Raw genomic sequence first — 17,023 nt, 5'->3', positions numbered from 1 at the left:
CAATGATGGCAGGGGTGATTTGGGCAAGCCCAGCTCCAGCAGTACAGCCTTGAGCTGACAGAAGAACTCTTTGTGAAGGCATTCATAGTATAAAACGGGGGGGAGGGGACATTGTTGGGGAAGATAATTCAAAGGGCTGCAAGGATGAGGCTCACCAGAGGAGTTTACCTCATCAGTCCATGAGCTGTAAATTCTCCTCACTGCAGTAAGATTGCTTCCTTGAATTGCCACTTTGACCAACCAGGAATATTCCAGGAATCCACAGCCATTCATTCTGTTTCTGCTGCTGGTTTTGTAATGCTTATTCCACTGCCAAGAGATGACTTGGAGGTATCAATTTGATGGAACATAGAAAGTATCAGTTTCAACCCAAACCTGCACTGAGAGAAGCCTGCAGTGCAGGCACAGGCTCAGGTGAGGCAGCAGTGATGTGCAAATCCARAGTGCTGTAGGTATCACTGGGGTAGCTGACATTGCCAGACGTGTTTCTGTGTTCTGATCCATCATTCCTGAGGCTGCCCCTTCCTTCTCAAACCTCAACCATTGCACAGGRTGTCCTACATCCTCACTAAACCATTCAGCCCCAACCATTTCATCAGCTGGAGGTTCCTCCTCAGGGCTGCACGCAGACCTCTCCTCTCAACAAGATCACTCATGAGCACTTTCCTTTGCTCTTCCTCCATCTCTGCTCTAACTGCTTCAGTCTCCACGGCTGGAATTGAACRCATTGCTTCATCTTTCATGTCCTGCAGCTCTGACCGTCCAGCTTAGAAGATCACTTACGAGAAGATTGGGGAGCAAGGAGCTTTTTATCCTCAGTGAGGTTCCCGTGGTGACTCCCAGTATTGGAGGCTCGCTCCCTCTGCTGGTGCTCCCGAGACGCAGCTGGACCATCTCAGCCAACAGAGCGGAGGTTTGTTCATTTATTTGGGCTTCCAGTGAACCTCTTCCTCCAGTGTGAAGCAGAACATCACACTCTTAAAACTCCTTTGTAAATAACCCTGAGTTGTTTGGACCCTGCAAGAGGTGCTTCAGTTTGCTGTTTTGATATCTGCATTGTCATCAGTCCAATCACAAGAAAAAGGGGGTGGGGGGAAGACAAGAAAAGTAGAATCTATTTCTTCAGGCTTGGTTTTTAAACCCAAACACAAAAGTACTAGTTTAAGCATTTTGGTGGAGGAATAAAAAGAAACCTTCTCAGGCTGAGACTCATCTGTGTTCCTTAAGAGCTAAGASAACAGCAACAACATGACTGCATGAGCAGCGTCAGGATCAGCAGGATCAGCACACAATTTTCCACCATATGAGGAGCCAAAGGCTATCTCAGGACTTCTAGATCACAGGCAGTGTTCTGTATCTTCACTGACCCAGATGTTGATGCCCTTTGCTTAAAAAGTTAACTGCATGCTTTGCTGGATCAAGGCTTAAGTTAGTTTAGGGTACTAAATGAYTCTTCCTTCATCCACAGCTTTATTTCTAGGCCTTAGACTTCATGAAAATATCTGGCTGTTCCCTTTCTAAATCCTTTCAGACCATTCAAACCTGCTTCACTGTCAGCGAAGGATTTGTTGTTCTTCATAGGTTTGGTTTTGTTTGGTTCTTTAAATGTTTTGTCTATGCCCATAATTTTAAAAAGTTCTGGAGTCCTGTGAGACTCCACATCATTTCCTTGTGTTTGCAGCTTGTCTTTTTAGGGCTTTGAGCCAGTGTGTGATCAGATCCACTACCTTCAGTAGGAACTGAGTATGTATGATGCATCACATACTTGCTACTCCTCCCCAGAACTCCATGGAAACTGCATCCACTGAGAGCAGATTACCTGTGTAACCACACCAGTGCTCACACACAAATGCACCTGCGTGTTCAAATATCACTCAAAACATCTGATCTCAARCTCTTGAGACAGCAGTTTCATTTCTCTAAGGCTGACACAACTTTAAAACATTTTAATGCTTTAACAAGTCACCTTAGGAACAGAGAATGGTTTAGACATTTTAAGGCCTCACCATCCTTACACAATTATCAATATTTTCAGTCAGTATTATTAAAAACATTTATTGGATTGGTTTGGAAATCATTTTTGACCTCTGTGAATAAGGTGTATTTAGCTCTGTTTAAGGTCTAGTCCAGCAAAGAACTTTTCAAACGTAAGCATGGGATTGTTTGAAGTGACCCACATTCTTTGCTGGACCATGGCCTTATTCCACAATTCCCACATGTGCTCTTCATGACTTTTCAAGGCTTCAGAACTGCTCCTGGTGTATTCTACTGACAGACTCTTCCATGTCAGTTTAAAAACTGGGAGGATAAGTAAGATTTCCTACTGTCTTGCACCTTCCTTCACTCAGGTTTTAGWGTTTGTTCCTATTCACCAAAAAACCTCCCAGTTAGATATGCTGGATTTCAATTTCTTAAGGTACTTTTTTTTTKGGTCTTTTCCATCTTGCTCATTCATTGTACTTGGCTAGTTTTAGCCTAGGTATGATGTTCATGGACTGCAATTCTTGGAATAAGAGTTTACAGGCGTAAGGGATGCGCAGGGAAGACACATGACATGATGATTTACAGTAGTGGCACCTAGGAAAACAAACAAAAAGGAAGTTACAGTTGGTCCATAATTTCTGCTGGAAAAAACCCAATTGCCACTAGCCAGTGTTGTTTTAACATTTACCCATTTAAACTCTGGCCTCAGACCTAGAAAGCACCAAATGCTTGAGATACATTTTAGCACCTAAGTCATAGCTTTAAGCCCTTAATTAATCTGACTGGAGTCAACAGGAGCTTAATGTTAAACCTGCACTTTTCTTGGAGGGCAGTCACAATGCTCAGGAGCTAACAGGACTGACTTCTGCTTCTTCAGCACTCACATAAATGTCACCACAAAATCAACACTGCAAAGTGACAGAAAGGAGGTAAAAAGCCAAGTGTTTCTGAAAAAATGATTAACGGTTCACTTTCTGTCTTATACATGTCATAAAAAGAAGGTTCTTTATGTGCAGTTTCACCCTATAACGTTTCAAATAATTTCACTTTCCAGAAAAGGCATACTTCTCATCTACATTTTTAAACTTTAGTCAGGAYAGAAACCCAGTAAAACTGCTTTAATACATACTCTTTGAACTCTTTGCTCTAATGATCTTAAAATTCAGGGGGAAAGGAATCTTTTTTCATATAGATATAACCTTGACTAAGGAATATATAGGCTAGTCAGCCATCTTTAGAGTATTAGGACTCAAATATAAGTAAAAATAAAATAAAAATCAGTTATAAAAATCTTTTAAAAACCAGTTTCCAACCTCCCTATTTCTTCATTCTCCTGTATACTCCATCTTCTGTTTTTGGRGAGTTGAGAAAGCCACTCCTTTGGGAACACATAGTGACTCAGCACTTCCAAACGATCTGACAAAACTCATTTTTTATTCCTGTTATTTCAAATTCATATTTCTGGCACAAAGTCACAACAGTCTGAAGATCCAGTTAAGGACCAATTAGCAAAACTCCTGCAGGCTTCTGTGGTACAGAGTAGTCAATATTTACAATAAAGCTGAGTCACTTCTTTCTGCTAGCAGTSAACAATTTGACCTAGAACATGTGGAAGTCAGTGGGGACAGGTTCAATAAAGCTGAATTTCTTTGTTGTGAGGGCTGGCATTAATCTTTCAGCTGCTTTTYCAGAGTCTGCTACTTCTCTTTTATAAACAGGTACATTGAAGAGCTGGTTATTTTCTAAGAAAAMTGTGGTTGCTTTCAGCTTTACATGGGATGCTTTCCTTTTTCTTTGAACCAAGAAAGCTTTTAATCAATGATACAGAAGGCTTAATCACATTTCTGCAGTTTGTGATGAGGAATKAAACTTTATTTATTCCCAGTAAAAGCTTTGGCCTTATTTAAAGCTGACTTTAGGCAGTAAGAGAGTAACAAACTAGGTGACTAGATGGAACTAGCTTCTCCTGTAGCTGCTATTACAGAGGGGGAAGGTTGGCATGCATTTAAAACACACCTCAAAGCAGGTTTCTAACTACTCCCCATGGCCATATTTATAGGGACAGGTACGTTTTTATAGTGGGAGGCTGTCACCTCAATGGAAGCCGTTCTCTGATGATGACAAGCAAGTGATTGCTCTCAAGAGGAGCAGCCTTTTGGGGCTCTGGAGCCTGATCAGACACAATTTTTGTGCTCTGAGCACATGTCTGGGATCTAATTACAGCTCCCAGGGACTGCTCACTGCACCCAAGCTCAAAGYTTTGTACTGCATGGGGACCACCCAGAAAGGTGCAGCAAACACAAAGCTCTGTCAAACTGACATCACAGGAACAAGTACTTGAAAGAATTTTTGGTACTAGAACTGATATTAAACTGCTCAGGAAAAGGAAACTGCGCCATTCAAGGCTGGTCCAGAAATCAGAAGGTGCAGAAACAAAATTTTTCTTTCTTGTGTATTTTAAAATGCACATACTATAAAGATCAGAATAGCTCCTCAACTTATCATCAAAAAAGGATCAAATTCTGCTCCTGAGCACCTGTACAATAGCAAAGTTGAAAACTCCCATTAAATCACAGCAAGTCCCATCTGCATTTTTACAGGGACAAATTCTGTCAYTGCCACAACAGCCCCCCTCTCCTGTGGAAATACCAGCTCAGATCCCAGCGCTGCTCTGATGTTTCTGTCTCGCAGAAAAACGTACCCAAGTCCTTGTCTGAAGGGAAGAGCTCATCTTTGGTAAGACAAGTGCCCTTAAGGCTAGCCACAAACAATGTTTCTAAAAGACTTCTTGCAGCAATGTCTTACTAATGCCTGAGTCACTGCAAGGGCCCATCTGGAAGTTTCTCTTAATGACTCACTCTCTACTGTGATGCTCATTACAGGGCCACTTCTTTTCAGCTTCTGGTAGGCAGAGTATAAAATTTAACAGAAGCTCTCTTATTGATTACTCTTGCACATCAGACAGCTTTTCAAAGAATCAGATTGCAAGAATGTCTGGSTCTGTCTGAGACAGCAGCTTCTTCAACAACTATTTAAGTATCTACTAAACTTTGCTATGAACTTCAAAAAATGAGCTGTATTAGCAATGCCTTGAAATAAAATGAAATATTACTCCTAAAGTTCAAATCCTAATTTTCTTCAAGGTACTTTCASTTCCTGTGGACTGTGAAAATCTTCAAGGACTGCTCTGAAAGTCAAGGTCTTATTGAAAAAATATTTGAGCTTTATCTGCATGTGAGGTTTTTTGAAGGCAATGCTTTACACAGTTAGAAGTGGTTGATTCTTTGACTTAGGGCATGTTCTTCCTTTCACACCACTTCCTACAACTGTTATTTGCCTTGCAGAAGTTTTAAGAGACCCGAGTCAGAAAAAACCCTCACTCCTTACATATACTGAACACACAGTCAGGAAAAACAGAACTCTCAAAAGGAATGATCACACAGGAGCCAGCAGGACATGCCCAACTGAGAACCACTGATCACAACAGSATGTCCAGGTAGGCTTCATCTCTCCTCTGGGTTACAGATGTTTCCACCTCTGTCTGAGCTCCTGCTGCACCAGGAGCAGAGCTGCTGCTGCTGTGAGCAGGCAAAGGTGGTGCTGGTTTCTGGCCAGAAGCCACACGCTTCACCAGAAAGCTCTGAGCAAGGGCAGAAATGGCAGCTGTCACTTTTACACATCTACAAACTGAGAATACACCTTACTTTCCTACTTCATTCTATCATGCAAAAATCATTCTTGAGGCACTGAAGTGAATAAAGTCCAATTTCCTGCCTCTCCCAATAGATTGATAYTGATATCCACGAGGCGGCAAGTTTCCAACTGTGCTCTTTTGAGGTTTAGAAATTAATCTTTCTCCTCCTCCTTCCAACTCTCCATCTTTCCCTGCCATAAATATTAGAGTGACTTCTAACTTGAACTTGCACCGTTTATTTTTCCTCCCCTTACTCATGGGATTTCAGGTCACCTGTTTTTACAAAGCTTGCAGGAACACTGTATCTCAAACTCCTACTGGTCTCAGAAGTCTGTTTTCTGCCTGGCTAAAACAAAACCAGTTTAAAGCAAAACATTTCACCTCCAAGACTATAAACAGGTTTGTCTATCTCTTARTAACAGTGGTGTATTTGCAGCACGCTAAGAAAGCTTTAATATCTCAAAATTATTGAAGAGAAAAGATGGTTAAAGCAAATCCCAGTGTGTTACATGTGGTGAGCTGCATACAACGCTGACATCCCATTTTATGCTTCCCTTACATGAAAAACCAGTTTGTTTGCAGAAATACCAACTGAACACTGGATTAGGTCTCAGACAAAGACAGCAAGACCATGAGCTAGTCTAAAGAGAAGTTTTCTAGGGACAAAGCATTTCAGCAGAAGCCAGATGAACTTCCAAACAGACAGCTGCTTGTCCCTCGAGCTCCTGGCATCAGTGAATGTGTCTGATGCTTYGAGGAGAAACTCCTTGTTTTACAAGACTACACAGCCAAAGAAAGGCAAATGTATGGGATTATGAACTCCATGGCTAGAGAAYAAGAAAGCAGGGCATGTTGCTTTCTTCTCCTATTCTTCAGTGCCCACTCTGCTCTTCAGCCACACGGGGGTTAAGATGGGATTGTGGCAGGAAGATGTGTGAGCCCAGCCTGTGACCTCATTTCTGATGGCAGAGGTATCAAGCACATTGACACTGCTGTTTTCCCCTTTCCAAAAAATAGATGATACACGGGATTGGGTGTTTGGTAATCCTTTGCAAGGGTAGGATGGAAGGCCAGCAATGGGATGGAAGGTCAGCAGTGGGATGGAAGACCAGCAGGCAGACTGAAGGGAACAGTCTGGCTGTGGAAGAGAATACCTGTGCCCCCAAAAAAGAAAGATCCCTGACTGCACACTCAATTCAGTCCTGACTTCAATCAGACCACAGTCAAGAACCATCCCCTATTACCAATTTTCCAGCCACCACTTTTGAACATTGACACTGCTTGGGGRCTGTTAATTGGTGCCTGGGAGCCCCTGAAAATTGAGAAGCACTGCACCCAAAGTTCTGCTGCACAGAGGCACGGTCACTGTGCACCACTTGCTAACTTACCAGCCAGAGTAGCCCAGCAAGCCACACTGCCCACAAACATCCACTTCRAAGGCATCACTTGAAATCATCAGTCTCTCCAGTAAAAGCATGCTGGCTCCATAACCTATCAAACAATCCCGTTCCATCTCTCCRAGGCGCAGACCGCCGTCACGGGATCGACCTTCCGTGGGTTGCCTGTGAAAGAAATGTTTGAGAAAATGCAGTCAGTGTTTCAAAATGTACATTTTGTGACTCTAGGAATGCCTGGCTGCAGGAAGAGCACGGGGATAATGGACATGAGAACTTTGCACATCAGAGYTGCTGATGGCACAAATGCATCGCTCCTGTACCTGCAATATGATGCATTTCTGTAAGGGGTAACTGCAGCTCTTCACCTCCCACAACGAGTAAATGAAAACAAGATTTCCAAAAGTATCCAAGATGATCTGGACACAGATTTGGCAGCCTTTCTTGATGAGACATTATCGTTTGTAGCTAACAAAATGAAACGACATTCAGCAGCTAATGAATCAATCATCAGCCTAATGTTTCAGCTGAACTACAGCTAAGACTAATTTCTAAAATAAAGAAGGTTTTGATCTGTGAGAGAATACCAAAATAAATCAAAAAACAAGTAGTACACATACTGCTAACTCATGATTGAAATGCTTTTTTTTTTGTTTTAAAGTAACATTTATATTTTTTTTTTCCATGTATGATGGTTAATAGAGTAATTTTTGTGATCTACAKGTTCCTCTACACAAGTCAAACTCTTATTTACTGTCTGGGGAGACACCCTGTMTTTATGGTGCTGGAGAAAAAGTTTAATAAAGCAATGCAAGTATACATTAAAGATTTTGAGGTAAAAAGATAAGGTACCATATGTTATCTAACATTAAAACTGCTTATGCCAATGGTTTTTTTGGACACAGTMAAAACTTATAACTTCTTGTTTGTCATACTGCAGTTTCATACTAACAGTTCCACCCTCAYGTACCAGCACTGAGGCTGCAAATATTAGAGCCAATGATGATGCAAAAACAAGCCTGAATTCCTAAAGCACTAATCTATTGCGTGTATTTTATTAAATATTTCCATTTTGGCATATTCCCTGAARCATGACAGTAAAGAGGAGGAATTTAAAAGATGTTACTAAGCTTCACTGCTCACTGAAACCTCACGTTTATGGGCTGTTTCTGACACCTGTTGCAGTGTAATCCACCAAAAATATTCAATGACAGATCTGGCCCATTACTTTCAGAGTATATTTTGTTTTTATTATCTCAAATAACTAAATTTGTTACGCTTACTAAAGATATTAAAMGTAACATTTTGCCAACTTACTGCAACTCAGAGAAAATAATTTATAAAACCTTTCAACATTTAATACTTCTAATATCAACATCTGAAACATCTTACACACTTTTTTAATGTGTAAAATATAAGCCTAATTACAAGACCAAAATATCTTCTAAACATGTAAATTGTATTTGTTTTTAAGGGGAAATAGATTCTCTTACAGCGACCATACTGAAACCTTAAAACTAATCTGCTTGTAATTCAAATTGTCCTTTTCATTCATATAACCTTGTGTTTTTCCCACTGTTGGGAGAATGGATAGCAGTTGTTTACATCCTGATTAAAGGACTAACCCTGTGGTGAATGCAGTTTCTCCTCTGAAGTCACAAGAGGCAGATTTTAWAAGCAGTTTGGCCCTCCAGTGAATCAAGCATTTTTTATGGTGCTGGAAGTGCCCGAGTTCTTTTTCTGAACTGACTTCTACTGTGTTACTTAATGCACAAGTCTGTTTTCACAAGTTTCATCAGCTACTGCTCCACAGAAAAAAAAATGACAAAAATAGCTTAAGAAATGTGATCCCAAATAAAGCCTCAACCCAATTATAGGAGGGTAAAACCTCTGGAAAAATTATGGGGTCTCAACTCCATGGGTAGATATGTCATGGGTCTTCCAACAGATACAGGATGAAGATTTTTAAGGCAGATGAAATTCCATTAAAAAATGACAAAAAAAMCACACCCCAACTTGAACCTTTAGGTGTTAAGTTGCACTCCCATTGTCTTTTAATCTCATTAAAAAAAACCAAAACAAAATGCTCCCTGCCTAAAATGCAGTTTTCTAAAGCACCAATAATTTCAATATTGAGCCTTTGAAATTAATCTATCTCTGCCTCCTAAGATTATCAGATTCTTCTTCCAGCTCACATAAGTTTTAAAATTCCTCATACTAGAAGTTGYTTAAAATGTTATAAAGCATTTGTGCCTCCCCTTTCCTACTATACACATGTACACTGCAGCTGTTGCCCTGGGCAACTAACTTCTTTCTTTATTCTAAATATAACATCAGAAAACAAAGCAGACTCTTGAAAATAAGRTTGGGAATATCATCAAAAAGAGATTTTTAATATTAAGGAAAAACATAAGTTCTTAAAATCCCTACAGGCTAAATAAAATGCTGTGACTTTTTAAACAAAAAATTAGTGATCTTCTTTCTATTTAATTGCTGCCTTTAGAAAAAAAAAACATGAAACTATTAACTTCAGTGTTTTTAAGCACATTAAGAACTTAYTGGCACTAATTCTGCATTTTCTGCAAGAACAGTGTGTTCAGCTTAATGGTTTGATTCCTTGTTTCACTGGCCAGTGGGGGAAATAAKTCTACCCCATGGTCTCAGCAGATCTCCCTTGTGCCTGCTAGTTTGAAATGGAATTGTTTGCTAAAATATTGATCTCCAAGAAGAGGAATGTTACCTAAAAAAAACATCAGAGCACAGAGAGGAGCCCTGAGTGGCRTTTGTCACTTTGCTCCCACAACAGGAGCTGGCACATGTGACAGACAGGACATGCAGGTGGCAGCCCTAACAGGGTCCATCAAAACTACCACACGTGCAGAAAGCTTCTATTCCTCTCTTGTATGAAAAATTAAAAGCAGCTTATCTATTGAAGAGATCTGGCAGGACTGGGTGTCTGGGCAACACCACATTTAGAACTGTGTTATAAATTAATTGTCAACTGTTCATGCCATTCAAATGAAAGATTGCACTGCATTTCAAGTGCCAGTCCAGAGGGCAATGTTCTGACTGTGCTCACAAAGAGTGCTGCTCTGCAATTCTGCAAAGTCTTGTTTTAATCAGAACAATAGATACAATCAGTGATGATCAAGAACCTCCAGTATTCTGCTTCATTCCAGATGGAAATACAGCTTTGCTCTGTCACTTAARGTACATTTGATATACAATAAAATGCATTTCAAGACAATGTCAGTGAAATTCCACGTTGGAAGCTGTTACAGGATTACTTTTTAAATCAAAAAAGAATGTTAGATGCAATCTACTCTCCAGGAAGTGCAATRGATGATAAAACAACAGCAAATATGAAAGCTGGCAATGCAGACTCTCTCAGCAGAGGCAATGGCAATAACAAATGTTTAATTATTTGAGGAGAAAAAAGGAAATTCCTGAAAGACTAGTCAAGAGGCAGCATAAATTGAACATCCACTAGCTTTCCTGAAAATCAAATAAGGAGCCCWACTTATATAGTATGATGCTACTGAACAACAAATTTGCAGAAAGTGAGGGGTGGGGGGAATCCCATCACCTTTATCTTTACATAGGAACATTACATTGACTTGGTATTTAGGGTTCATTTAAATTCAGTATCTCTGAACAGCTGAGAAGATGGGGAGGCAACACAAAGGCAGATCAAGGGATTTGGGTAAGCCAGGAGCTCCAATAAATCCTATGTATGTTAACTATGACAGAGAGTTTTCATCTTCATRTGAAGGACCAAAATAATGCCTAACACTGAAGAACAGAAAATGGGGCACACAGCCCATATTAGGGAATATCATTTATGCTCATCTAAGCAAGYATCTGTGGTTGTGCTACACTTGCTTTTCTCAATGGGATTGATGAAAAAGTTCAGRTAAGAATTACAAAATGTTCTCATGATTGCTTTCCCATTCAACTGCTATTTACTTCCATGGAAAAGTACAAGACAGCTTCAGTTTGTCCTACAGATAGTGTGAGGGTAGAAAGCAAAAAAGCACAGGAAATATGCAATGAAAAGCCAAAGAGGAAGATAGCTCTGTGTCAAGTAGAGCAGAGAGCCATCCCTCCATTCTCTAAAATAAATTAAGAATTAAGGAATTTGAATCATGCTTGTTATAGGGAAGAGTAAGGGTGGGATAGACATGACTGTGCTTACACCTTAGAAAAAGATTTCTATGGTCAGAATCTGTACAAATTTTGACTGGTCAAAAAGTAGAGTATCACCATGCAGCAGGTGAGGTAYAAGGGTGTACCCAATAGCCCAGAAAGATGGGCAAGAAACATTTGGAATAAACTTTGCTAGAATGGTCAAGTTGAGGTGGAAATTAACTTTCTGGCAAGCTTTAGTAAATAATCCCACTGTGATGGAGAGAGGTGAACTAAATGAACTCCAAGAAGCATCCCCAAAGCAAAGGCTGTGCCACTAAACCCTTGTTTTGAGCAAGGAATATCAGAAACTTAGAACATGAGTGCAAGCAGACATASAGCTTGGCTTTAGGGAGAAAAAGGATCATCAGTAAAAGCAGAAGTCTTCAATTTCCCCAAGGAGTTTATCAAAGTATGCTGAAATATTAGAGCACACTTTAAAATTTCTTCCCTCTACTCATAACTGATTCTGTAGAAGTACAAGTGTTAAAGAAAAAACAAACCTCCTAAAATACTCATGATAGGAGCACTGTGACAGGAAGGGCCCACAGTGTGCACTGTGAATCAGCAGATGGTGTTTTTACCAGAAGTTCTGAGAAGCAAAATCAAGTTTTGGACCACACAGATCACACCTGGACCTTCAGAGCAACCTCCTGCCACAGTCCACTGTGAGAGTTTTCAGTCTGCAGTGGTGTAATAACAGCTCAGAGCATTTTGTGTCAAGTATCACAATGTGAAGAAACAGTTTTACAACCACCAGTCCCACTTCTGGGCACCCTTCTGAATGCAGACAAGAATTCTGTGCTTAGCCTGTAAGAATACCTGGTGAGCACTGCTCTGGGTCCTCGAGCTCTTGCATGCATTTTATCCAACACCATGTGCTTCAGTTTCTGGTAATACACAGGACCAAAATAGATATATGCTTCCAAAGGTTCCCTGAAAGAATAAAAACAAAACAAAATCAACATCCACAGTTAGCACACATCTACCTTGAGAGAGAACAAGGGTGTCATGTACAGGAGAAATGTGAAACAATTAGGAAATCCTGAGTCCTAGAAAAACGTGTTTGGGTTTTCTGGGCAATCAGTCTGAAACCCCTGCCAGGGAAATCTTTGGAACACAGGGTCAGCACATTGTCAGCATCACAGGCTGCTGAATCCACTCCAGCAAGGAACAACCTCAAGACCTCTGGTCCTACACTCTACAGACAGGTACCTGTTTGAGTTGTACCCTCCAAGACCCTCCTCTGTCTRCACAGGAGTGTTTCAATGGTGTCACCAGCAGCCAGGAAGGATTGTAAATGGGTCAGATCCCAAAGAGTGACTCAGAATATTTCTGTTTACATTCTTTCACAAAGGTAAGTATATATGTAAACAAGTACACGCAGCACAAATGCTCAAAACATCCTTTTTTGTGGGAGCACTTTCAGAAATTTGCATTTGCAAGAATAGCTTAGCAGTGGCACACTCTGAGCCTGACAATGTTCTCATGCACTGATTCTCCTTACATAGCACTGCAGCTGCATCCCAGGAACAAAGATTGCTGCCCTGGCTGGCACAGGGGGCTCAGATGGGCTGGGGAAGGGGCTCTTGAGAACTGCATTTAGGCACTTTCATCAGCTTGAGAACATCTGTAAGCAATACAGAGGGTGTTACTCCATTCTGCGAGCTGGAGTAATGGCTGAAGATTTCTGTGTTTGAAACACCCCCAACTGTAAAGAGAGTGTAAGCGCCTAAGGATCAGAAAACAACAGTGCAAAGCACTCAGGCATTTCCCAGCTACCACCTTCAGCACTAAGGATGACCAGATATAACACAGACAGACTCAGCCTAGCCACTAATTTGATTTTTTTTTTTACTTTATAAATTATGTGCAATGCAAAAACAAGCAGGACACAACAGTATTGCCCTTCCCTTTCAGAGTTATTGCTGACATTATGCAGTCTTATTCCAAAAGCTCACTAATGAAGAATAAAAATTCATTAGACATTTGAAATTTTCAAACTTTTTTTGCGTTGTTATGAAATCTGCCTTCAAATTTCATAACAAKCAGATTAAGCCTGTGTAATTTGCTTGGAAAAAAGTATCAGCATCCTTCAGCAAAGTCTCTAAAAAGGGCACTACAAACTGAAGTSTGGGGACAGGGGATTTTTAGAGCTAGATTATTTTATTCTCCCTAGAAAACACAATTAATCAGATTTTTAAAAAGCTGCCATCATRTACCAACAGGAAGTGTTTCAAGCACCATTCCAATTTATGGAATATGGAATGAATAAGGAAAATAAAGTTGTATCTCCGAAACAAAAAGAGAAGCAACATATGGAATAAGTTGGTAGGAAAGGCAATTAAAATAAAAAGTATATAAAARAAAACTTGCAAAAGAGACCTAAACTTGCTCCTTGAGAAGAAGGGGACTGGAAGGATAATAAAAATAGCAGGAAAGTAGGATTAAGATACATTTTGGAAGGGCAGGCATGTGAAGCCATATGGCCTTTTCCTGTTCCTAAACTATCTTATGTTCTTTGAACTCTGTGTCTCAGAAGCTGGTCTGATCAACACAGCAGGAAGTTTGCAGATTAGAGTATTATGCCAGACTGAAACATTGTGTAATCGAAATAGAAAAAAAACAGAGAGAAGGAAAAAAGAGCGCACACAGAATATGCCCAAGGAACAGATGCTTGCCCCCAAATCCATATTTACAGTACCATTAAAATCAACATGAAAATGCTTATCTGATTCCAAGCATATGTAAGACTTTCTGCTGACAGAAACTTGAAATTTCTTACTAAAACTCAGCAAGAAAGCCTCTCAGCTTTTTTGTCAGGCAGTAAAACTTGGGAACTTTTCATATGTACCTCAAGGGCCATTCCCATCACAGCCACACGTAACATCAGCAATTTCTAAAATGCAGAACCAGAAAAAAAACCACCTTCAGCCCCTTGTCCCAGTCTCACAGAGAAGTTTCCAAATAAGAGAAAGCTTCAAGAGATGAGAAGATTTTTCAGATGTGTCTCCTGAAACAGCTGAATGCCAGCAGCAGATCCTCACCCAGTGATCCCAGATGTCACATAGTCCTTSCCCAGGTAGTTGTAACCATGGCGAATGAGATCTTCACACACATCCTTCACTTTACTGCCACCAAAAGCTGTTCCATAGTGAAATCTGCCATCCAGGACCCCAGCCTTTCCAGCCAGGAGCTCAATTAACTTCCCTACCTGGGAAAGCAAAGCAGAGTTAGCAGCCTGCTCATTCGTACAGGCACAAGTCAGTCAGGAAAAGTCACCCTGCATGCTGCAGGAGGGGTGCAAGGAGCCCAAAAACTGGGGGCACTTCTGTAAGAAGGGGGAAAATTGGACTCATCACAGGGCCTGGGGACACATTTAAGGTCCCAARTCAGGCAGTTCCACTKCTTCCAGTTCTCTGATAAACAGCARGATCCAGTTTGGCCTTCTGCTGTTGGAGGCTGCCTCGCTGCAGGGCAGTRGGGGAATGAAGGGAAGATGCTCACAAAGCAAGAAGGATCAGGGGCTGCCTGAAGGAAGCACTGAGGTCCCACMTAAAGGCCAGGCAGGGAGGTATTTAGTGTCACCCTGCACACCCTCAGGTCCAGAGAGGTGTGAATAATTTAAGGACTTTTACAGGTGTGGATCCATAATGGAAGGTCATCTACAACCTTCACCTCACACTGCCCCAGCCAGATTAGTCAGCACAGGCAACAGGGAAGGAAGAGGAAGAGCAAGAAATTTTTAAACAGAAAGGGGGCAAATGAAGTGTTGAGTTGCATTCCTGTTATCTTGATACAGAACAAAATAAGAACAATGCACAAACACCTGCAACCCTACTTCTTTTACAGCAGGATGTTTAAAACACTGCAAGTGCATGGCATGATGACTGGAGAATATTCTCACTGGAATCATGCTTTTTTTGTCCCTGGTGGCTGATTTTGCTCTCTCCCTCCTGGGGGACAGTGTCTCACCGTCATCCGTGATGGGAAGCCGTGAGGGTTCATGATGATATCTGGGCAGATCCCTGTGTCACAGAACGGCATATCCTCCTGAGGAACGATCAGTCCACACACCCCTGCAGCACAGAAAACCTTTCAATTCACCAAACAGCTTTCCTCCTTGCTCATGGATCACTTTTTGCCCAGAGTCATTACCATGACCAGCAGAAARCCCTTGTGACAGGACTGGCAAAATTAGCATCCCCTTACATAATGCTCCCAGGGATTTGTGAGTTAGCAAATTAGGGAAGAAAGCTTTGGATCTTATTTTCAGAAGCAACCAGAAAATTCTGTCCAGTCAGACTGGAACATCTTAAGGGAGACCTAGTTTTTAAAGCTGATGTTATAATTTCCTGAAAGTAAAAAAAAAAAAAAAAAAATTGGCCTCTTAGGTTACGTCTTTGGACATAGAAATTGCTTATTGATTTTAAATTTATTTATCATATGTATCTTTGCAAAATACTGTCAATAAAAATGTATCAAATCGGACTTTGACAGGGACTGAGAAGAGATAAGCAGGGGAAAATAAATCAAAAAACAACAAAGATTTTTTTCAGGTAACATCTGTTTGCTGAGCAAAGGCTGCTGTTGCTGAATTACMAAGTACAATCCACTCCACAGACTGCTTTTATTTTGTTAGTCCATGAACACAGAGTGCCCCCTTTAAAAGTTTTGGAAGCTTTTTTCAGTCTCTATCAGTACTGGATATAAAACAAAGAAAATCCTCCGAACTCTAAAACTATTACAGAAAGGATAAACAGAAACATGAAAACTCATTTAAAAYGGTCCATCAAGCATTTCAAAATTTTCCTTCCAACCCTTACAACTTTCTATAGTGAATTCTGCAGATCAACATCCTGCAGCTATAAACGATCAAGAGACCTAACATTCAAATTCAGGTGCTAAAACGCAGCTGCTTAAACCCACACTCCTTTGAACCAAAGCTACTGTTTCAGCTGGACAATTTCTTCCAGAAGCCCTTAGAGCTGAAAAAGTCTGCAAGCTATTTGAGATCAGGCTGCTGCAAGTGTGCCAGAGCACGCTTTGGGAATGGTGCTGGATGGAGGGGGCTCCTGGAAGGCTCAGGGTAYTGCTTACATCCCTAAAAAGACATCCCTAAAAAGGCATCCCCAAGCAGCCACTTCACAGGGGGATATTGGCGTCTGCTCAGGAGGGAGCTCCTCTTCCACGGTCCAAACAAGACAGGGATAGGTGTRTGGGACAGTAGTTAATAGAATGAGAATGGGAAGGATGGGGGAAGGGAGCAGGGGAAAAAAAACCCGTCTGGGGCAAGGGTGTGTGTGCTGTTTTGTTTAGTTTTTAAACCTATTGAAACTAATTTTCATTGTTCTACTGTCATAAATCAATAACATCCTTCTAGCCCTCCCTGCCAAGCAGCAATCATTTGATGAAAATCAAAAAAAACCCCAAAAAACAACTCAAACCATCCCACTATCTCTTCCGCGCACAATTTTTTTTTTTTTGTCCTAAAATGTAAGACATAAAAACTCTCTTAGATGTATATTATGGTGCACACATTCTGCCTCATTTGCATTTTTACTCCTAAGAAAGCATTAGGCTGCATCTACACTTCACGGCACCTGTAAGCCAAAAATTAAATCTTAGCTAACTTAAAATTACTTTAGGCTCTGCAAACCTTTTCTATGCCAAGCCGGTTCCCATAGCAGACAGGCACTGTGTTGTTTGTTTTGTGTGAAAGTGAATGATAAAAGATCCATGAAATCGGCACAGAAAGGCAGAACAG

The 17,023-nt window shown here is 40.8% G+C and overlaps 1 protein-coding gene across 1 annotated transcript in view; it reads right to left on the bottom strand.

Annotated features, from left to right (window-relative positions):
- Window positions 1-503: 503 nt before the first annotated feature.
- Window positions 504-17,023, bottom strand: part of POLR3B (RNA polymerase III subunit B) — a 68,532-nt gene continuing 52,012 nt past the window's right edge. Inside the window, exons 24-28 of the mRNA XM_057382675.1 lie at window positions 15,232-15,335; window positions 14,304-14,470; window positions 12,079-12,192; window positions 7,066-7,239; window positions 504-2,577 (exon numbers count right to left, since the gene is read on the bottom strand). Of these exons, the coding sequence (XP_057238658.1) occupies window positions 2,448-2,577; window positions 7,066-7,239; window positions 12,079-12,192; window positions 14,304-14,470; window positions 15,232-15,335 (689 nt within the window). The 3' untranslated portion in view covers window positions 504-2,447. The remainder of the gene's footprint in view (window positions 2,578-7,065; window positions 7,240-12,078; window positions 12,193-14,303; window positions 14,471-15,231; window positions 15,336-17,023) is intronic.

This window comes from Malurus melanocephalus, unplaced genomic scaffold (assembly GCF_030028575.1).
Source record: "Malurus melanocephalus ecotype Western Australia unplaced genomic scaffold, MMel_1.1 scaffold_578, whole genome shotgun sequence".
NCBI classification, from domain to species: Eukaryota; Metazoa; Chordata; class Aves; order Passeriformes; family Maluridae; genus Malurus; species Malurus melanocephalus.
Note: the sequence above shows the minus strand (reverse complement) of the source record. Positions and strands in the feature narration are given on the sequence as shown.